Consider the following 22,605-nt stretch of genomic DNA (forward strand, 5'->3'; position numbering starts at 1 on the left):
TTTGATGACTATCTTTGGTATTGTGTTTGGGTTGCTTTTTCTTTTTTGTGTTTGTATCTATTGTAGTTTTTTGGTTTGCTGTTCCCATGAAGTTTTGATATAGCAGTCTATGTATGTAAAAGGTTGTTTTAAGTTGCTGTTCTCTTTCCTCCCTAAAGAAGTTCCTTTAGCATTTCTTGTAAGGCTGGTTTGGTGGTGCTGAATCCTCTTAGCTTTTGCTTGTCTGTAAAGCTTTTGATTTCTCCGTCGAATCTGCATGAGAGCCTTGCTGGGTAGACTATTCTTGGTTGTAGGTTTGCCCTTTCATCACTTTAAATATACTGTGCCATTCCCCTCTGGCCTGCAGAGTTTCTGCTGAAAAAGAAGCTGATAACCTTATGAGGATTCCTTTGTATGTTATTAGTTGCTTTTCCCTTGTTGCTTTTAATATTTTTTCTTTGTCTTTAATTTTCATCAATTTGATTAATATGTGTCTTGCCAAGTTCCTCCTTGGGTTCATCCTATATGGGACTCTCTGCACTTCCTGGATTTGAGTGAGTGTTTCCTTTCTCATATTAGGGAAGTTATCAGCTATAATATCTTCAAATATTTTCTCAGGCCCTTTTTCTTTCTCTTCTCCTTCTGGGACCCCTATAATGTAATGTTGGTGCATTTAATGTTTTCCCAGATGTCTCTGAGACTGTCCTCATTTCTTTTCTTTCTTCTGTTCTGTGGCAGTGATTTCCACCACTCTGTCTTCCAGCTCACTTATTTGTTCTTCTGCCTCAGTTATTCTGCTGTTGATTCCTTCTAGTATATTTTTCATTTCAGTTATTTTATTATTCATCTCTGTTTGTTTGTTCTTTATATCTTCTAGATCCTTGTTAAACATTTCTTGTATCTTCTTGATCCATGCCTCCATTCTCTTCCTGAGTTTTTGGATCATCTTTACTATCACTACTCTGAATTCTTTTTTAGGTAGATTGCCTATCTCCTCTTCATTTAGTTGTTCTGGTCAGTTTTTATCATGTTCCTTTGTTTGCAACATGTTTCTTTTTCATCTCATTTTGTCTAACTTTCTGTGTTTGTGGTCTCCATTCCACAGGCTGCAGGATTGTAGTTCCCCTTGCTTCTGGTGTCTGCCCTGTCGTGGATGAGGTTGGTCTAGGAGCTTGTGCAGGCTTCCTGGTGGGAGGGACTGGTGCCTGCTCTCTGATTGGTAGAGCTGGGTCTTGTCACTCTGATGGGCAGGGCCGTGTCAAGGAGTATGTTTTCAGGTATCTGTGAGCTCATTATGACTTAGGCAGCCTGTCTGCTGATGCGTGGGGCTGTGTTCCTACCTTTCTGGTTGTTTGGCCTGAGGAGTTCCAGTTTTGGAGACTGTAGGCTGTTGGGTGGGGCCAGGTCTTGGTGCCCAGTTGGGGACCTCTGGGAGAGCTCACACTGAATAATATTTTTGGGGGCCTCTGCCACCAGTATCCTTGCCCACACAGTGAACTACAGCCAACCCCTGCCTCCCCAGGAGACCCTCCCAGACCCCTAGTTAGATCTAACCCCAGTTCCTATGTAAGTATTGCTTTGTGCTGGGTCCCAGCACATGTGAGGTCTTGTGTGCACCCTCCAAGAGTGGAGTCTCTGTTTCTCCCAGCCCTCTGGAGCTCTTGCATTCAGGCCCCACTGGCCTTCAAAGCCAAATGCGCTGGGGGGTTCTTCCTCCTGATGCCTGACCCTCAGACTGTCTTGGAGGGCTATTTTTATGTGAGAACGTCCCAATGTAGTCTGTGTGTGTTTAATATTTTTTGGTGCAAGGGCTGTTTTTAGTATGGATGACTGCCCCCTCTTTCCTCAGTGTATGCTGGCCATTATCCCCTTGATAGGCGGTGTGACTGATGTTGTGGTGAACTGAGCCTGCACCGGATATTCAGCAGGGCCTCCCCTCTGCTCTGTGATTGTTACTGCCCTATCAGAGGCAGGGTCTTCTCCCTGGTTGCTGGAGTAGAGGCCCCTAGATCTGTTTCTGGGCTGTGTTTCTGATCTTCAGTGTGAGGTAGGTGGGATTGGAGCACTCCCACTGGGAGAGAAGCCACTGAGTTTTCCTTCTCTGGAGCTGTTCACCTGTGAGTGTACTCTGTTGTGTCACTTTTCACCCATTGTGCTGGCTCACAAATTACACTATTGTTGGAACTGCTCTCAGCCCCACCTTAACTGTGGATATGCCAGCAATTGGCCCTAGTGTCTCTCAGGAGTTGTTTTCACCAGGCCACCAACACGGATCCACCAAAGTCAGGTCCCAAGACTGTAGTAATCATGTACATGGATCCCCTGTGGGAGCTATGGAAGCAGCTCAGATTCTGGCCTGGTCCAATCCCTGCATGCACGTGCCTACTAAAGCTAGACCAACCTCAGCTGCGTGATCACTCATCCATTCAGATGTTCCTCAGGTGCTGGGTTTACAAAGCCAGCAGCGGCAGTGTAAATCCATGGTTCCTGCAGCCGTGAGGTGAGAATTCAGCTCTTCTTTCTTAGCTGCGTGGCCCCTGGGGCTCAGCTGTGGTTTCAGCCCAACCTCTGCATGTGTTCCTCCCACCGGTGTCTGCTCCCCAGGCTGCCCCAGAGCACATGCACCTGCCCAGGCAGGCAGGGGTGGAGACAGAGGCAGGCGGGGCACGTGAGCCCACTGGGGCCGGCAGAGCTGGAGGAGGCATTGGTGGGAGGGTGAGCAAGCCTGCTCAGGCAGGCGCCCCTCCTAGTGCCCATGGAGGCAGGGGCTGGCACAAGGGAAAGGGGGCTGCAATGGCAGTCCAGCTCCTTGTGCACCACTCAACAATGGCGCCCGGCTTCTATGGTGGCCCAGGCTTCTTCCACAAACATTCCCGGTTGTGGAGCTCCTTACGCCTGCCCCTTAGGCTGTCTCTTCACAGCCAACAGCTGTCCTCTCCCTGGGTCTGCTCTCCAAACCCCATGTTGCAGCACCCAGCCCCACTCCGTGCCAGCAGATGTGACTCAGGCTGGGCCATGCATGGCTGCAGCATGGACCATCCATGTAGGTCTTACTCTGTCCTGCCTGCCACAGACTGGCTACTGTGCTCTCCTCCAAGCTTCCGAAGCTCCCTCTCTGTCCCAGCTGATCTCCCCACCTGTTAGGGGGCTTCTCTGAGTGCAGGAACCTCTCCTCTCCTTCAGCTGCCCCTGCAGAGGTGCAGGTTCCATCCCGTTTCCTCTTTTCTCTTTTTTTTCTTTCTTTTGTCCTACCTGGTTTGGCAGGGATTTTTCTTGTCCTTTTAGTGTCCAAGGTCCTCTGCTAGTGGTTCAGCAGGTGCTTTGGGAGAATTGGTTTCCATTTTTAAATGTATTCTTGATGTACTTGTGGGAGAGGGCAAACTCCATGTCTTCCTATTCCTCCATCTTGACTCCTCATCTCATTAATGTTTTATAGTTTCAGTGTACAAGTCTTTCACCTCCTTGGTTAAATTTATTTCTCGGTATTTTATTCTTTTTGATGTAATTGGAAATGGGGATGGTTTCTTAATGTCCCTTTCTGATAGTTCCTTATTAGTGCATAGAAATGTGACAGAATTTTGTATATTTATTTTGTATCTGCAACTTTACTGAATTTATTAGTTCTGTGACAAAAATTTAATTACTATCAAGTTAAGAAGAAAGAAGGGAATTTTATTTGGGCCAAACTGCAGATTATAACCCAGAAAGCAGATTCTCAGAAAGCTCTGAAAACTGTTCCACCTTTTAGAAGTCAAAGGCTTAGTCATATACATTTTTGAGATAAAGGATCATACATCAAAATGACATACTGATATTTTACAGAAAGGTCACCAAGGATACATAGTCCAGGTAAGCATGTACAAAGTAAGCAGCAAGTCACCATGACCCCCTACAGAGCTGGCTAAGAACACTGTTCTTTTAAGAAGTTACACTGCTTGCATCAGGAGAAAGAATAAATGATCTTTATGGTTGAGCAGGCACTCCCATCTCTGAGGAGCTTTGGTTAATGTGTAATGCAGATGCACACTGCATATTAGGGAGGGAGAAGGCCCAAACAAACACACAGAGAGAATTTTATGTTTGGTTTTTTTTCTTGTCTTGCCTTAAAATATAAATTTTATTTCATCAGTTTTTGGTGAAGTCTTTAGGGGTTTGTATATATAGTATCATGTCATCTGCAAATAGTGATAGTTTTACTTCTTCCTTGCCAATTTGGATTACTTTTATTTCTTTTTCTTGCCTAATTGCTCTGGCTAGGACTTCTAGTTCTATGTTGTGTAAAAGTGGTGAGAGTGAGCATCCTTATCTGATTCCTGATCTTAGAGGAAAAGCTTTTAGCTTTTCATCATTCAGCTTGATGTTAACTGTGGGCTTACCATATATGGCCTTTATTATGTTGAGGCATGTAACCTCTATACCCACTTCGTTGAGAATTTTTTTTTTATCATAAATAGATGATGAATTTTGTCAAATGCTTTTCCTGCATCTATTGAGATAATATGTTTTGTTGTCTTCCTTTTGTTAATGTGGTGTATCATATTGATGGATTTGCCGATGTTTGACCATCCTTGCACCTCTGGAATAAATCCCACTTTGATCATGGTGTATGATACTTTTAATGGACTGTTAAAGTTGGTTTGCTAATATTTTGTTGAGGATTTTTGCATCTATGTTCATCAGTATTGACCTACAATTTTCTTTTCTTGTGTCATCCTTGTCTGGATTTGACATCAGCGTTCAGGAAATGTCTTATTCATCTTTGTAACCCTATTGTCTAGCACATAATAGGAAACCAATGAATATTTTGAGGTGTCACAAGTTGAATTTTGAACAAGTAGGAATTTGCTAATTCAAGAAATTGGGTGAAAGGTGGGCATTCCAGGCAGAGAAAATAGCATATTCAAAGGTATAGAGACATGAAAGAGCAAAATAAGTTTAGGAAAATGTAAGTAATTCAGTGAAGTCAGAAGGAAGAAAGCATGTCAGGGAGGGGCCCAAAAGATGTCAGAAAATTAACAGAGTTGGGATTCGGGGGGGGCCTTAGGTACTAAGCAAGAGTTTAAGCTGTATTGGAAAGCTTTGAAGAAGCCAAATTGAAGGATTTTAAACTGGGATGTACATGATCAGATTCATGTTTTCAGTCAGATTTGTCTAACAGCTGGGTAAATGATAGATTAGAGGGGCCTAGAGTGGAGGCAGGGAGGCCAGAAAGAAGTCATTTTAAGCAATAAGTAAGGAAGACTCAAAGGCAGTGGCAATGGCATGAAGAAGGGGCAGGCTCATGGGCTTTTAAGAATTAAGATCAGGGGCTTCCCTGGTGGCGCAGTGGTTGAGAATCTGCCTACCAATGCAGGGGACACGGGTTCGAGCCCTGGTCTGGGAAGATCCCACATGCCGTGGAGCCACTGGGCCCGTGAGCCACAACTAGTGAGCCTGCGCGTCTGGAGAAAACGTTGCAGTATGCTATAGTATGGGTGAACCTTAAGGACAATATGCTAAATGAAATAAATCAGTCACAACAAGACAAGTACATATGATTCCATTTATATGAGGTACCTGGTGTAGTCAAGTTCGTAGATACAGAAAGTAGAATGATGGTTGCCAGGGTTTGGAGGGAGGGGGAATGGGAAGCTGTTGTTTAATGAATATAGTGCTTCAGTTTTGCAAGATGAAAGAGTCCTGGACATTCACAATAATGTGAGTGTACTTAGCACTACTGTACTGTACAGTTAAAAATGGCTATGGTGGTAAATTTAAAGTTAGGTGTATTTTACCACAATTTAAAAAATATTAACCACTGAGGTATGTACATCTGTCATCTCATGTGACCCTTGCAATAACCCTGAACTGTTAGTAGAATCATCGCATTTTATAGTGAGGAACATAAGGCTCAGAGAAGCAAAGTGAACTGTCGAAGACACATGGCTAGAAAATGGCAAAGCTGAGCCTCATACTTAGATCTCCTAGTTCCATGCCCAGTGCTGGCTTCTACCACATCAGGTGAAAGGAAGGTCAATGGAATCAACTTGACTGCTGGTTGAAATGTAAGAAATTAACCCTGGGCAATTTGTGAGGAAAGCTATAAAGTGTGTATTGTGTGTGTGTGTGTGTGTGTGTGTGTGTGTGTGTGTGTGTGTGAGAGAGAGAGGAGGAAAGAGGGAAGAGCATGCCAGCAAGCTCCCAGACACCTGCTTCATATTTCCTGTTCAACTTTTCTCCCTTCCTAAATCTTCAGAGGACAGTGTGAGTCAACTAATCTACAGTGTGAGTCAACTGTAAACACAGTGAGAAAACGTCACCCAACAGTCATTCCTTCAGCAGGCAAAATCAGAAGTCAGTAGCATGGAGGTTGTCTGTATACATGAAATTAAGACCTTTAAGTTGATCAAGAGAAGATGGTGGCTCTTACTTTGGAAATGGCTCTATTAGATGTCCTCCCATGCTCTATGTCCTCCCCCTCCAACCTCCTCTGAAGACAGAAAATGACAAAACACACTTACAAAAGTAAATTAAATCTCATGAGAGAAAGGCGGAAACTGGGAAGAGCAAGGAGCAGGAGTCAAGCCTAATCCTACCTATGTAGTAGACCACCAACTCACTGTATAATCCCAGGCATGTCCCTTCCTCTGCCCAAAGGGTTGCGCTGCTATTACTACCCCCATCTTCATATACTGAATTTGAGCTGAATTTAGAAAGTGGAACACAGTCTCCCAAGGGGAGTCAAAAATACAAGAGCGTCATCTCGTCCCTTATGAGTAGCTTTTATTTACTATGTGTCAGGCACTGTGATGGACACTTTACATATGGCACCCCTCATCCTTCTGCCACTTGCAAGTTATTTCTATGACGAGACTGCACTGATGATACCAAGTTTCCCAAAGTATTTTTCTAGATGATAAAGAGCAGAGTCTGAATTTGAACACAGACCTGTCCAAAGGTTCCAAAGATTGCTCTTTTCTCCACCCTGTGTTGTTAAGTTCAACAGCCAAGTTATGAGGAGCTGTGGAAGCAATGTGGAGTCAGGGAGGAGTTAGCTCTACGTGTCAGCCACAGGGGGAATGTTGATGGAGAAGGTGGGCGTTACTGTTGGAAGAAAGCAGTTGACAAGTATACGGGGGATGCACTTGGGGGAAGCAAGAACACATGAGCGAAGTCAGGGTGGTGGAGAGTGTAAAGTTTCTAGGAAAACTGTAAATTATCCTGTTTGGTTTAAGTGTGGTTATGTTGACCTATGGCTGGAGATCATAATTCTGCCCTCTTTAAGATCATAATTCCACAACTTCTGCCAATGTTCTTGAATGCCACGCGAAGGGGTTTATTTGCATAGGCAGCAGAGAGCCACCAAAAGTTTATATCAAGGGATTTATCGGTAATTGTTAGTACTATCTCTTTTACAAGCGTTCTTTATATGTTGTGAAGAAATTAAACATACCCGAAGTGTTTCAAAGAGCACACAATTGTTTTCACTCTGCCTCACATAGACAATAGCATTACTGGCTGATATTACTCAACAGATAAGTGATGGCATTACATCAGCACCTACAGCTTCTTAGCAGGCACAGTGAAGTCAGCTAATCATGCTGCTTTCTTCCTAGAATAACGAGACATTACTGTTTTCTTTTATGCTCTAGGAAGTGTTAAGAAACTTCAAGGAACTTCGAGCCAAATTTCAAAAGCTTGATACGCCATCTCTTCCAGGACCTGTTAAATTCCCAGAAGGTGTTTCTCAAAAGGGTGACACTGGAAGCAGACAGTCCACAAAGACTTTGGCCAGTGGGAAACACCCCTCTTCCAACCACAATGAGCCCCTACCCGATTGTGCCAGTGGTGACTCCCAGCCTCTTAAAGCCCAGAAAGTGAAGTTGGCTCAGAAGAGCGAGACTCAGAAATGTTCTAATTCCCTGGAACCTCCTGGGAGTTCTTCTGCTTCTTCAGTAAATTCACAGAAGGCTTCTCTGCTGTTAGATGTGAATCAGTCAAATGCTGAGATAACCAATAAGAAGAAAGTACTGGTGAACAACAGCTTCAGAAACAAGCTCTGGAACTGGGAGGTTTTATCTCAGAAAAGTGAGGTGTCATCAGTCTTTATCCCTGCCAGTTGTGGAAGCAGGGCCTTCCATCTGGAAGAGCAGAAAAACATGGGGCTTACTCCAGAGGAGCCCAGGAAAAAGCTGGAAAGAAAAGGAGCCCAGACCCTTCCTTCCCAGAGGCTCATGATGGCCCAAAGAGGATTGTGTGCCACCTCTGAAGATCCCACTGTTCGACTTTCTCAACATGGCAGGAGGAGCCGAGCAAACCCCAGTCCTGAGAGGAGCCCGGCAGGGAGCACATGCCACCCTATCTATGATGTCACTGAGTTCACCAGCCAGGCCCCCGGTGAGAAATCGAATCCCCACAGGCCTGGGGGGAAGGGGCACTGTGTTTCTAATTTAGAGCTTGCTGGCTTGGGATTGGTCACATATGTGAGCTGGGCAATGTTTGCTTCAAACTCCAGCACAGGTATTCTAGGCCCATTTGCTAGGTTATAATTTACCCAGGTTTGGGTAAAGTGATTAATCTCCTGGAATTATACGGAGACACAGTTGGGGCAAACTTGGATTTGAATCTTAGCTCTGCTTCTTACAAGATGCATGAAATTGGACAATCTGCTTAACTTCATAAAGCCTGGTCTGCTCTCCTGTCAATCGATCCATCACCAATCTTCCTTGTCTTGGTAAATAGCTCAACCATCCTCTTGGTTGCTCAGGCCAAAAATCTAGGAGTCATGATCTATTCCTGTCTCCCCCTCATTCTTTGCAACTAATCCATCAGCAAGCTCTTGGTTCTATCATCAAAATATGTTCTGAATCCCTCTACTTGCTTCCATGTCTGCCTTCTGCCCATGTCCACACCACCATGGACCATCTCTTGCCTGAACCTGCTTTCACACTCTTGCCCTCTTATATTGTACTCTCCTCCTTGCAGGTGCAATGATCCTCTAAAGCATAAATCCAGTCATGTCACTCCCCAGCTCATTTCAACCACAGCCATATTACAGTGGCTCATACGATTTGCTCCTTGACTACCTCTCTTACCCTCTCCTCTCTCACCACATTGGCCGTCTTGCTATTCCTTAGATACACCAAACTATTTCCACCCCAGGACCTTTGCACCTGCAGATCCCTCTTCTGGAACATGTTTCCCCTAGGACTTTGATGTCTCACTCCCTCACTTCATCAGCATCTCAGCTCAATGTCACCTGCTGTGAGTGGACCTTGTAGATCGCTCTATCTAAAATAGCCACCCCACTGCCAGCATTCTTTATCTTCCTACACTGCTTTGGTTTTCTTCGTATCACTTATCCCTATCTGGTATATTATTATGTATTTGTTTGTTTATCTGAGTAAAATATAAGTTAAATGAGGATAAAAACTGTCTTCTTTACCACTGTATCCCCAGGACCTAGAAAAACAAGGCCAGTTTCAGTGGGTTCTCAAGAAAGTATTTTTTGAATGATTGAATGAATGAATGGATGGATGGATGGATGGATTTCCTGCTTATAATCTTATATGGTTTCTCTTTGCACTCAGAATAGCATCTAAACTACTTACTGACTTCATAGCTCTGCTTCTTTGGGTCCCTGCCTATGTCTCTGACTTACCTCCTGATCTCTTCCCTGGTTCACTAGCCCATAGATAACACCCTGGATTTCTTGCTGTTCCTTGAACAGACTTGGTTATGACTCAGGACCTTTGCAATTGCTGCTCCCTCTTCCTAGACAACTCTTTTCTTTGATCTTTGCATAATTGCCTTTAGATCTAAGTTCAAATGACACTTTCCCAGATAAGCCTTCTCTAGCCAGAGATCTCCATCTAAAGACCACTACCTCACCACCAAGAGTTCACATTCTTTCATATCATCATTATTTCCTTTATAGAACTAATAGATTGCTGTGATTTTCTTTTTTGGGTTTTTTTTTTTAATTGAAGTATAGTTGATTTACAATGTTGTATTAGTTTCAGGTGTACAGCAGAGTGATTCAGTTATACATATATATGTGTTCCTATTCTTTTTTAGATTCTTTTCCCTTATAGGTTATTACAAACTATTGAGTATAATTCCCTGTGCTATACAGTAGGTCCTTGTTGGTTATCTATTTTATGTATAATGGTGTGTATATATGAATCCCAAACTCCTGATTTGTCCCCCGCTTCCCACCGCCCGTCTGTGATTTTCTTATCTGTTTATTTGTTTGCACGTTTCTCATCAGCCTCCTCCTATTAGAATGAAAATTCCTGAGGGCAGAACTCTATATGTTCTTGCTCTTAACTCTAGCCCCAGCCCCTAGAACAATGCTTGGAATATAGTAAATAGGTATTGATGAAGGGATGGAAATGAAGAGGGGATGAATGGGAGGAAGGAGAGATGGGAGGCAAGAAAGGGCTAGATAACCTACCTGATAGAGCTGTTGGGAGGATTAAGTGAGATAACCTACGTAAACTGCTTAGCACAGTGCCTGGTAAAAATTAGGAGCTCAGTTAGTAAGTGATCATTCACTTTCACTGTCTTCTCCCTAAGTTGGTAAAGACTAAAATCTCTGACATTGCGGCTTATAATTCAAGCCTTAGAAGAATGGAACTCTGGCCCTGACTATGTAACCCCTGCTGGCAGGGCTAGAAGGAAGCCCCGCTCCCCGCCTGCAAAAGATAGCAGGGCTTTCAGGAGGTTGCACTGAGGTACTTGTGAAACACTAGCCAGCTTCTCTAGTTTTGCCATGTGGTCAAGCACTGTATTATGTAAACCAAAAAATCAAGGCACTTGAATTATATAAGATTTTGTGTTATTTTCAGTGTAAGAAGCAGATACAACTTTTATATATAATGTTGAAATTTCTGTTGGTTGGCTTATCAGTGCAGAAAGACAAAATACGTGAAATTGGGACTGTCCTGGAAAATTCTAGGACGCAAAATCCACAGGTGCCCAGGTACCACAAAGCCAGCCTTGAAGCCTGTTCTAGGCATTGAGCCCTGGAAATCAGAGACGAATTGTTACTGCTCTTCGTGGCTCCCATGTTAGTTGCCCGTCATCAGTGCTTGAAGAATCCTTTCAGGGAATAGTCATTATCCCTTTCCCCTGATGCAGGCCCTGTGCTTGGTGCTGGGGGGAGGTCACTAGGGCCTAGTCCCTGCCCTTGAGGAGCCTACATTCAATGGGAAGATAGACTAGCTCTTTTAATATGCCTCTACACTGATGCAGAAGTGGTAACAATGTGCTAGGGGATACAGAACAAAGAGTGGTTGATTCTGAGCTTGTTTTCTGGTAGAAATCAAGAAAGGCCTCCTAGAGGAGGTGTCATTGGAGCAGGGCCTTAAATAATGAGTCAAAGTTCGCCAAGGGAGAAGTGAGGGAACAGCATTCCAGAACAAGGAGGAATGGCATGAACAAAATCTTGGATATATGAGAGCTATTTAAGGCTTTTAAAGTTAAATCTGGAATGCTGTTCCAGATATATATATATATCTGGCTCATTTTGCTGTACAAACACAACTTTGTAAATCAACTGTACTTCAATTTAAAAAGTAAATTAAAAAAAATAGAAACTACGAAAAAAATCAAATCTGGAAAACTGAGAAGCCAGTGGTTGTGAGCGAAAAGATGTTAGGGCTTAAAGTTGGGGAAGGAGAGTGGTAAAGTGTGGTAAGAAAAGAAATGTAGATTGAGGCTGTGTGGTGTTTAAACGCCAGAGTATGGAGTGAGTGGACGGCAGCTGAGGAAACAGGGCTTCATCCTCTGGGCAGCTGGATGGTGGCAAGATCGGGTTTGAACAGGGAACCCTACTCAGTGCTCTGTAATGGCCTATATGGAAAAAGAATCTAAAAAAAAAGTGACTATATGTGTATGTATAACTGATTCACTTTGCTGTACACTTGAAACTAACACAACATCGATTGTAAATCAACTATACTTCAATAAAAAAATATTTATTTATTTTCTTTATTTTGGGGGCTGTATCAGGTCTTCGTTGTGGCGCAAGGGCTTCTCCCTAGTTGCAGTGCGTGGGCTTCTCTCTAGTCGTGGTGTGCAGGTTTTTTCTCTCTCTCGTTGGGGCGCGCAAGCTCAGTAGTTGTGACGCGTGGGCCTAGCTGCCCCGCAGCGTGTGGGATCTTAGTTCCCTGACCAGGGATTGAACCTGCGTCCCCCGCATTGTAAGGCGGACTCTTCACCACTGGACCACCAGGGAAGTCCCTTCAATAAAAATTTAAAAAACAAAAACAAAAAACAAAAAAAGATCAGGTTTGCATTTTGATCAGGACACTCTGGCTGCTGGGTGGAGAATAGATGGGAGGGGAGTGAGGCTGAGGCCAGCCATGAAATGGAAATACTAACCTACATTTTGGACTATTTATGCTCAGAGAACCAGCCGGATGTCAGTCATCCACAACTTCCCAATACCAAGCCGCTGCCTTCCGTCAAGTCCCTGGGTCCTCCTCCCACAAAGCCACCGAGGCCCCCGGTCGTGAACCTCCAGGCCTTCCAGAGGCAGGCACCTGCTCTTCCCAAGACCCACAGGGAAGGTAAGGAAATGCGCAGGGCCCCGTGCACAGGCAGCCAACAGAAGTCATGGCTCCCGTGGCCGGATCCCCGTCACCTCCCCCTCTGCATCGGCTCCCAGGGGACAGTGCCGGACTGCTTCTCTGTGGGGCTGGACATCCATCACTGCTTATTCTCACGTAGAGGCTGTGGCAGCTCGCCTGTGAAATGACACATCTGTGGGAATTGGCCCCTTATCGCTCCTGGGCCAGCCTGCTTCCCCTGAGAGCACTGCATTTGATCACTGGGAATCTGTCCAAGAGGAAGAAAACAAAAAGTAGCTGAGGAGGGAGGCAGGGAGTCTTTGTTTTCCTACAAAGCCCATGTTGTCAACACAACCAAGGGCAGTAGGAGAGGGGGAGGGAGTGAAGAGAGGAAAGTCAGTGTGCACTTGACCTGGGGTCATGCTGGGAGTCCCTTGGGCCTCTGTGATCTGCCTTCAGGAATGAATTGAAGGGCCCCGCACCCCTGCCCCCATTAGTCCTTTCCAGGACCTGCAGCATCCTTGGCAGCCATCCTTCTGTGCTCTTGTGTGTTTTCCTCTGTTTTGCAAAGGTAACCTTCTCACCCCCCTTTTCCCCCCACTGCAGCCCGATCCTGTTGACACTGTAAACACCTTCGCTTACATTTGCTCTAGTGAAACACAAGGTGAACATACACTTTGGGGTGATGCGTAGTGCTGTGCTAGCCTTTGTCTTACTGTGGCCATGAGTGCCTGTGGATGGTACGCTAAAAGAGCTAATTCTTCGTTCATTTATTCTTAGTTTGTTGACTGTTCATTAGACTGCTTTGGGCAAACTTAGGGTGAAATTTCTTTAACTCAGTGATTCTCAAACTTCAGCATGCATCAGAGTCAGCTAGAGGACTTGTTAAAACACAGCTTAACCCCAAAGTTCTGATCCAGTTCGTCTTGGTTTGGGGCCTGAGAATTTACCTTTTTAGCAAGTTCGCGGCAAGATGCTGGTGTTGCTGGCCCAGGGACCACATTTTGAGAACCACTGCTGTAAGTCATCTTAAGTCTTATCCCCAAAGAAAATCCTATAGCGAGAAATCGAGGTCTTCTGAGTATACTTGGATAATATGGCCACCTCCATGTCAAAGAAGGCTCAGTATGACTTTTATAAACATTAAATAATTCAGGCCTCAAACCATCTCTCTGAAAGAGAAGAAGGTTGTCAGAGAACAGAGAACATAGGACTAAGTTTTTGGGAATAAAATGGGCTTTGTAAATCCCAGCTCCCCCCTCACTAGCTATAGAAGTCTGGGCATGGTACTCACTGAGCCTCATTGTCCTTATCTGTAAAATGGGGATGATAATAACACTCGATGATTGTGAGGAGAAATGAGATGAGGCCTGGGAAGACTTTGAACAGTGCTCGGCACACCAGTAAATGCTCGATGAAGGCACTGTTATCATTAACTCAAGCACACACTGAGCAGCTATACTCTCTTTGCCAGGCTCTGTGATAGAAACAAGAGATTAAGAGGTAAAGCCCACAGGAGTTCCAGGGCTCAAGGGGATCAAAGTCTAATACAGGAGATTGCACTCATAAATAAGCACCATAAAGTGTAGGTGAACACTGCATGCAGGACCGAAGGTCCCCGGATGCCAGGGGGGAGGGGAGGCTTGGGGCACAGGTAAGCTGCCCTTCTATGTTTTGTCTCGGGGTGGGGGGAGGAGGTTGGGGGGGTGTGGTCATTGCACAAACAATTCACTTAAACAGGCTGCCACTGAAACCCCTCTTTTTCACCCTGTCTCTTGATCTTGCAGCAGCTGGGGAGGAAGGCGACCTGCCTCCAGAGAGGTGAGTACCCGTTTTTCAATTGTGTAGGAGCGTAGCCCATCAAGGAGGCTGCTTAGCCTGCCCAAAAGCAGGCAATAAGCACACGCCAGGTGTCTGTATTTCTCAGAAGAGTTGCAGGAAGAGCAGATTTATAAGCACCAAACTGCAACTTTTGATTAAATGAGAGATTAAATAAACCGCATTTAAAAACCAGGCTGGCGTTAAGTTGCAAAGATGGTCATCTGAGGTCCTTTTACTTATGATACAGTTGGGTTCAGTAAACTGAAACATCAGCCTCTGGAGTAATAAATCAGATGAGAGGCCACAGAGTGCTGTGGGCAGCCAGTGTGATGTTAGGAATCGGTAATGGGACAAAGGACCTTCTGGTTTTGGTGCGCTCATTGTAAGACTTTGGCCATGAAGGTCAGTCCATTAATCACTCTGATGTGTCGTGCATTGAGCTGGCTACTGTATACACATGTTCTCACTTCCTCTTCTCAAGAACGCTGCGAAGTTGCTGCCCCTGTCCTCATTTTACAGCTAAAGATAGCTGGCCTCAGAAAGTTTGTCACTTGCAGAGGCATGATTCCAACCCAGGTGTGCCCAAACTATTTTTTTAACTGAGATATAATTGATATATAACATTGTATAAGTTTGAGGTGCATAGTGTATTGGTTCAAGACACTTATATATTACAATATTATTACTACGGTAGTATTAGCTAACACCTTTATCACCTTGCATATTTATTTTTTTTGTGCTGCAAACAGTTAAAAATCTAGTCTCTCAGCAGCTTTGAGTTTATAATATAGCATTATTTTTTTACTGTAATCCCTATGTTGTGCATTGAATCTCCAGAACTTATTTATCTACAGGTTGCAAGTTTGTACTCTTAAACAACATCTCCGATTTCTCCTTTCCCCAGCCCTTGGTAACCACCATTCTATTTTCTGCTTTTACAAGTTCTGTTTTTTTTTTTTTTTTTTAAGATTCCACATATAAGTGATATCATGCAGTATTTGTCTTTCTCATCTTACTTAGCATAATGCCCTCAGGGTTCATCCATGTCTTTGCAGATGGCAAGATGGCCTTCTTTTTCAAGGCTTAATAATATTCCATATATAAATGTGTGCATATATATATATCACATTTATAATATATTACATTCATATATCTATAACATCACATTTACACATTTATATATATATAATATGTGGATTATATACATATATGTATATATCTCATATCTTCTCTACCCATTGTGGACACTTAGGTGTCCATCCATATCTTGGCTATTGTGACTAATGCTGCAGTGAACATGGGAGCACAGGTATTTCTTTGAGATCCTGTTTTTGTTTCCTTCAGTTGTATACCAAGGTACAGGATTTCTGGATCATATGGCAGTTCAATTTTTAAGTTTTCAAGGAAGCACCATACTGTTTTCCATAGTGGCTGTACTAACAGGTATGCCCAAACTATTTTGACTATACAAACTCCTTCACAAAGATGCTCCTGTTCTCAAGAAGGTCAGTCTTAGAAGGAGAACTAAACATAAAAATAAATAATCATACTACTTATTCATTCATTAAATGTTTATAATAGTCGAATGTGTTACATTTTGTAATAGAGAAAGGTATAAGTTTCAGAGGTTGCAAAAATGCAGAGGGATCATTTTTCCTTGGGAGGGTCAGGCAAGTCTTTATAGAAAACATATGAGTTGTCTGTTGCTGCAGTAATACTGCATAATACCAACAGAACATCAACAGTATACAAAGTAACTGTGGGTTCGGCTGATCTGGGCTGGGCTCAGCTGGTGTGGCTCACATGTTGAAGACTATCTAGACAGTTTTGCTGATACTGAGTCAGAGTGAGAGGGCACTGAAGTTTTACATGGCAGTGGGCAGGGATCCATGAAGGGGTGAAGAATAGGGGCATTAATTCAATCAACCTAACAGTGAAGAGGAAACATTTGAAATAAGTATTGAGGATAAACATCTGTTGGAAAACACGGGAAGGTAGATATAGACAGAGGCAGGAAGTGTGGAGTAACAAGTCTTCTTTTGGAAGCTAGAACTACTTGAGTTAGAGTATAGAAAGTATAGTAAGGAATGGAAAGAAATGGGAGGGAGACAGGATCTTGTACACCAAGGACTTGATACGACGCTCTTGTTCAACAAGGAACAGACTGAATGATGCTAGAAAAGATTCATGTGCTCTAGGAACTCCTGGTTCAGTTGTCTATTTGAAAGAGTTCAGGGATGGCATGAGGTAGGTCAGTGGAGCCGCCTTCTATGTGTATTTATATGAAAGAGAGAAAAAAATTTAGAAGGCTTGGGAGATGATTTGTACTATTTACTCAGTGAACATGGGCCTCAGTACCACAGTTTGAGGGGACAATGTAATTCTGCTGTGCTCTGAGTCAGTCTTAATTCCCTCTTGCCTCAAATACTGTGAGCATCTCAGTATAATTATGAGTGTGATTCAGCACACTCATAATCTAGTGTTCAGCTAGATATGCATTTTCCCTACAACTTGGCTCTAAACTAAGCTGACTCCTTCTCTGGCACTTTAACCATCCATTTCAACATGGGGGGCAAACTTGCTGTGATAGGCAAGTATTGGGAAACTGTAGTCAGCCTCTAATGTGACACCTTCTTCCTAAGGGATTTACAAGGACAGTTTCACTATTCTGTCCTTTCACACTGACTTTAGAACCTAACCTCATCTAAAATGAGACTCACTATACTTCGGTTATGATATGAGCCATACTGCTATAAGAGTGAAAGACAAGAGATGAAGAGGCACCAGAATACTTAGGCGTGGCTTCATAGAAGGAAAAAAACTTTGAGATGTATCCTGTATGATAGGTCAGGATTAGGTAGGCTTACTTATTTGTTCCCTTTTGTGTGACTGTAAGATAGGTGAGGGCAGGGTTTTGTCCCCAGAAATAACCACATTCTTGACTGGTAGTTGGTAGATGGATGGATGGATGGACGGATGGATGGACTAAAGGACAGAGCAATGGATGTTCAGTATAGAGCTAGAACATGATTGAAAGCAAGGTGGTAGTAATAAAAAGGATATAAACAGACAAAAGAAGTATGCTGATGTGGAAAAGTAAGAGATGACATTAGATCCTGAAATACATTAAGTGCCATGCTAAGGATTTTGAATTTTATCTTGTCAATGATGAGAAATTAGTTTGAACAAGTAAATGCCATGATGCTAAGCAGCCTTAGATACAACTTCCGTGGAAACTGGTGCTTGTTTGGGAAGAACATCTTCCATGTTCATGGTATTAATTTTCAATAAAGATATTAGATTAGAAATAGAATATGTCGGATCTTATTACTGGAAGGAGACCTGGCAATTATCTAACGCAGCCAGGCCATTACAGCATAATGTTAACAAAAATCTGGGCTTTTCATCTAAGCCTTACCATTTAACACCTATGTAGTGCTGGACAAATGCCTTAACCTCTGCAAACCTCAGTTTTACTTATGTAAAATGGGATGTTGATAGTTCCTAACTCATGCAATTGTGGTGTTGGTTAAATGAAGTAATGATTGTAAAGTGTTTAGCACATTACCTAGCATCTAGAGAGTGCTCAATAACGTTTGCTTGGCTGTTATACAACCTCCCACCAAAGGCAAGAATTCATGCTCAGAACCTTAGTCTCTTCAAAAATCCTTTGATGGGGAGCTCATTGCCTGGAGAGTCCAGTGTTTTTCTTTGTTGGGCCAGATTTTATCCACTGAACATATATTTATTGAGCATCTACTATATGCCAAGCCTTCTTTTATACATTGAGAATACAGCAGTGTATAAAATATCTTACATGTACCCACACACACATTTGTTCATTTGTTTATTCAAAAGTCCTTCAAGTTGGGCTGGAAAAAGAAATGACTTCCTTACTCTAGATTCCCAACCAACCCTCCAAGATCTATTCATTGGTACAATGGATGTTGTCTTTACTCCTTCTTTACATGACAGTTTTTAAAACATCTAAGGACTACTTTCTTCTCTAATCTCAAACTGTCATTGTTTTCAACCATTATTCATAAAACGGGAGTCTTTGTGTTTTCACTGTATTTCTGTGGATATATTTTGTAATCCTCTTGTTAGGAACTCAGTGCATTTAGAATAGCCATTTTTACTTCTGAGCCTCTCTATATTGTGTATTAAATATAAGCAGCATTGTGTAATGGAGCAAGTACAGGTCTGGAGTCAGATTAGCATGGGTTCAACCACTCCTCTATTTTACACAAGTCATTCAACAGCTCAGAGTTTTTTTTTTTTTTTTTAACATTTTTAAAATATTTATTTATTTTTGGCTGTGTTGGGTCTTTGTTTCTGTGCGAGGGCTTTCTCTAGTTGCGGCAAGCAGGGGCCACTCTTCATCGCAGTGCGCGGGCCTCTCACCATCGCGGCCTCTCTTGTTGCGGAGCACAGGCTCCAGACGTGCAGGCTCAGCAGTTGTGGCTCACGGGTCTAGCCGCTCCGTGGCATGTGGGATCCTCCCAGACCAGGGCTCGAACCCGTGTCCCCTGCATCGGCAGGCAGACTCTCAACCGCTGTGCCACCAGGGAAGCCCAACAGCTCAGAGTTTTAATATGTGTGTCTGTAAAGTGAACATAGTAATATTTACTTCATTGATTGTCACAAAGACTAAATGAGATAAATTATATAAAGCATGGAGTACACAGAAGATGATCAATGAGTCTTTGTTTCTTCAACCCTTGGCCTCTCCATTTCTTCTTATCTCTGGAATATTAATATCACATTAATGAAATGACTCTTTGGAGTTTATCCTTTGTCATCACTCTTTCGTGCAAACCAAGCTGGTTGGCATGCCTCTTGAATAAGCAGCTCCTATTTGTGTTTGTGTGCAAAGCAGGGTAGTCCCAGGGCAGCAATCAGCCCTGGGTCTATGTCAGCACTTAGCAGAGTTGGCTAATATTTTATTCATTAGCTATCAATATGGGTTTTCTCCTATTAAGAAGAGTCAGAGGGTAGTCCTGAGTCAGGGAATCTCTGACTTAGGCACTAAGGCAGGGAGAGGCTATTTATTTCAGGAGTAGAAAAGATTCAGACAGTACACTGTTTCTCGTGCGAGGGTCTGTGCGTGGATCTCAGGATTCCACCATATTCTCTTCCGGACTTTTAATTTTGTATTTTCATTTGGATGATCGTCTTTAAAAGATAATATAAGCCTATTTTCAATCTTCTGGATGGCCTCCTTCAACCTAATACTTTGGGACATACTTTTGTGTTTGGTTTTTGCTATTTCTTCCCCATGCAGAGTGGGAAACACAAGCATCTTCTAGGGCTGAGCAGGTTATGTGACTATGTCTAGGACCTGTGTTAGACAACCGGGAAGAATAGAACCTGGGGAATAAATGCCTTTCCTAAAGCATTCAAGTAAAATAATGATGATAACAGAGAAATGACATGGTGGCCAAATAAGATGAAGCTGTAGTCCTTATTTGAATAGTGGTAAGTGCTATAAAGAAAAGAGTTTTTTATGCAAGTTTTAAAGGTTACACTCCACTTACAGTTATTACAAAATATTGACTATATTCCCTTTTTTGTACAATACATTCTTGTAGCTTATCTTACACCCCATAGTTTGTACCTCTCACTACCCCACCCATATATTGCGCCCCCCCAAATGGTAAGCACTAGTTTGTTTCCTATCTCTGTGAGTCTGCTTCTATAAAGAAAAAAAAATTAAAGCATATTAGGATAATAACAGGGGGTTGGGAGTGAAATAAAGGAGGTGTAGGATGATCAAGAAAAGCCTCCCTGAGGTGGTGACATTTGGGCTGAGACCTGAATGATGAGAACCCAGTTATGGAAGGTCTAGAAGATGTTCCAGGAGACGGAACAGCTGGGGCGAATTCTCAAGAACCACCCTCTACACATTTCAAGAACCAGAAAGGCGGGGAGCACAGCTAAAGCACAGTGCTCTAGGGGAATGGAGGTGGGGATTCTTAGGAGCCGTGGAATGAGTTTGGATTTTGCTCTAAATGCATTGGGAAGCCAGAGGAGACTTTTTAAGCCAGGCAGTGACATGAGCTGACATGTATTTTGTAAAGATCTATCTGGATGCTGTATAAATACTTAATTTAGTGGAGAAGCAGGTGGAAATAGGCAGACAGCCCAGGAAGCCATTGTGACAATGAAACAATGAAAATAACATTAAAAATAGCAATCAACACTGATATGGTGTCTGTTCTAAGTATATAAATGATTCCATTTGTGACAATCTTTAAGAAGTAGATGAAGCTATTATATATTTTATAGATGAGAAAACTGAGTCACAGAGAGGTTAAATAACTTGACATGGACAAGGGGGTAGAAATGGAGATAAAGAAATGAATGGATTCAAGTTATGTTTTAAAGGAAAGCCAGCAGTTGCTGGATCAGCTGTGGGGAGTGAGATGGGAGGGAAAGAGAGGAATCTAGAACTTGTAGGTGATTTGCTCTTTCCATCACTGTTGATATTTAACAATGCGCCTGGCACATCATCAGTGCTCAGCATAAAATGGAATTTTCCTAAAAGCTATTGGGGATTGGTTTCTATTTAACAAAACAAGCATGTCATTGTGCCGTATGCATGTAACACTAGAACTTCTAATGGCTAGTTTTTAAATTGTTTGCAACTACAGTGCTGTTTCATGAATGGCTGCATTTTAGGTAGTTAATACTAGTATAGATCTGCTCCCAATGACCAACAACAAAGTAGGCTTCTCATAATGATATCTGGAACGTGAAAGTTGGCCCCAAGATCCCAGTGTGTTAAACTGAGTCACTTTGGGGCAAAAATAAAGAGAAGGACTTTTTTTTTTTTTTTAAGACTGTGCCTTTATTAATTTTTAGATCCAGAACATTCAGGTGGCTTCAGCTCAAGCCACTTCAATAACTTCTTATTATCCCTTTTTAATTGGACTTTAGGGACATACCAAGGCTGCTGTTCCGTCTGCCTTTCACAAGGGCAAGGGTGGTGGGAACAGTGGATTTATTTAGGCTCTTTCTCTTCTTTCATGTTTTTAAGTTTTCCTCCTTTTAAAAAAAAATCACCTAAAGATTCTACTTATTGAGCACTTTTTATAGACAAAGCCTTGTGCCCTATGTTTATGTCCCCACTTTCATTTTAAAACCCCATGAAGTAAGTGGTTAGTGGACTCTCTAACCATAGAGTCAGGTTAAGCAATCCAGGAAGATGTAACTGCATCAGCAGTGCCGGGGTCTGACCTGGTCAGCCCAACTCCAGAGTACAGTCTCCCAGGCGCCTTACTGTGGACGCATGGGACTCTTACCTGTGACAAAAGAGGGCAAGGTTTAAGAGACTCCTGGCCTCCTTGTTTTTTGTTTGGTAATTGACAAATATTTACAGCATCTCATGTGTGGCATAGCTGTGGATTCACCCCTTACGCTGTCCTCATTGCCTATTGTCCAGTTCTTTCTAATTAAAAATGAGTTTGTGAAAAAAATGGAAATAAAATTATATATAAAAGAAAGAGACTTGTGGCCTTAGGATTTCATTTTCTCTTTGCAGAAAGATCTGTGTGAGAGAGGCTGGCTACAGTGGAAAGTGTTTAGAGTCAAGCAGTGCCTTCTCTCTTTGGTAGCATTCAGTTGATAAGGAAAAGGTCATGATTTAGGAAGAAATCAGACAATCACAAGTTGTAGGCTTGGAGCCTTTTTTTGTACATAGGTATATTCAGAAAAGTTGAGTGAAAACTAATCTTTGGTTACTGGGCACATCCTGGGCATTGCTCAGCCCTTTATATCTATTAGACTCATTTGAACCCCCTAACCATTTTAAGAGGGCAAAACTAATATTCCCATTTTGTAGAGGAGAAACCACGGGCTCAGAGACATTTCATGACTTGACCTAAAGTATAAGATAATACAGAGCTTATCCAGGTTGTGAACTCAGAACTGTGTGTTTACAAATATTTTCAACCACAGTGTCCTGTGTCAAAATTTTTTCAACATGAGGGATTTGGGGACATTTCTGTTAGACTGTAAACTCCGTGAGGGAGTGGACCATCTGTCTTTTTCACCTTTGTTTCCCCAGGAAGTAGACATGCAAGTAATAATTATGTACTAACTAAGTAGGTGATGGACCAATGGAGTGACAGATAAACAGACTGATGGGGAGAAGGATGGACAGATAGAATGAATTACCCTCTATGGACTTTGATATAACTAAACATTCCAAGACTCTATCTGTATATTTTGCATTGATTGTACATGCGAT

The 22,605-nt window shown here is 42.7% G+C and overlaps 1 protein-coding gene across 4 annotated transcripts in view; it reads left to right on the forward strand.

Moving 5' to 3' along the window:
* Positions 1-22,605, forward strand: part of FYB2 (FYN binding protein 2) — a 145,345-nt gene that overhangs the window by 45,756 nt on the left and 76,984 nt on the right. For all 4 annotated transcript variants that reach the window (XM_082414940.1, XM_082414939.1, XM_082414941.1 and 1 more), the window contains exons 2-4: positions 7,611-8,355; positions 12,372-12,533; positions 14,321-14,354. In XM_082414940.1, the coding sequence (XP_082271066.1) occupies positions 7,611-8,355; positions 12,372-12,533; positions 14,321-14,354 (941 nt within the window). The remainder of the gene's footprint in view (positions 1-7,610; positions 8,356-12,371; positions 12,534-14,320; positions 14,355-22,605) is intronic.

Source organism: Balaenoptera physalus (genome assembly GCF_965194825.1).
Source record: "Balaenoptera physalus genome assembly, chromosome: 1".
NCBI lineage: Eukaryota > Metazoa > Chordata > Mammalia > Artiodactyla > Balaenopteridae > Balaenoptera > Balaenoptera physalus.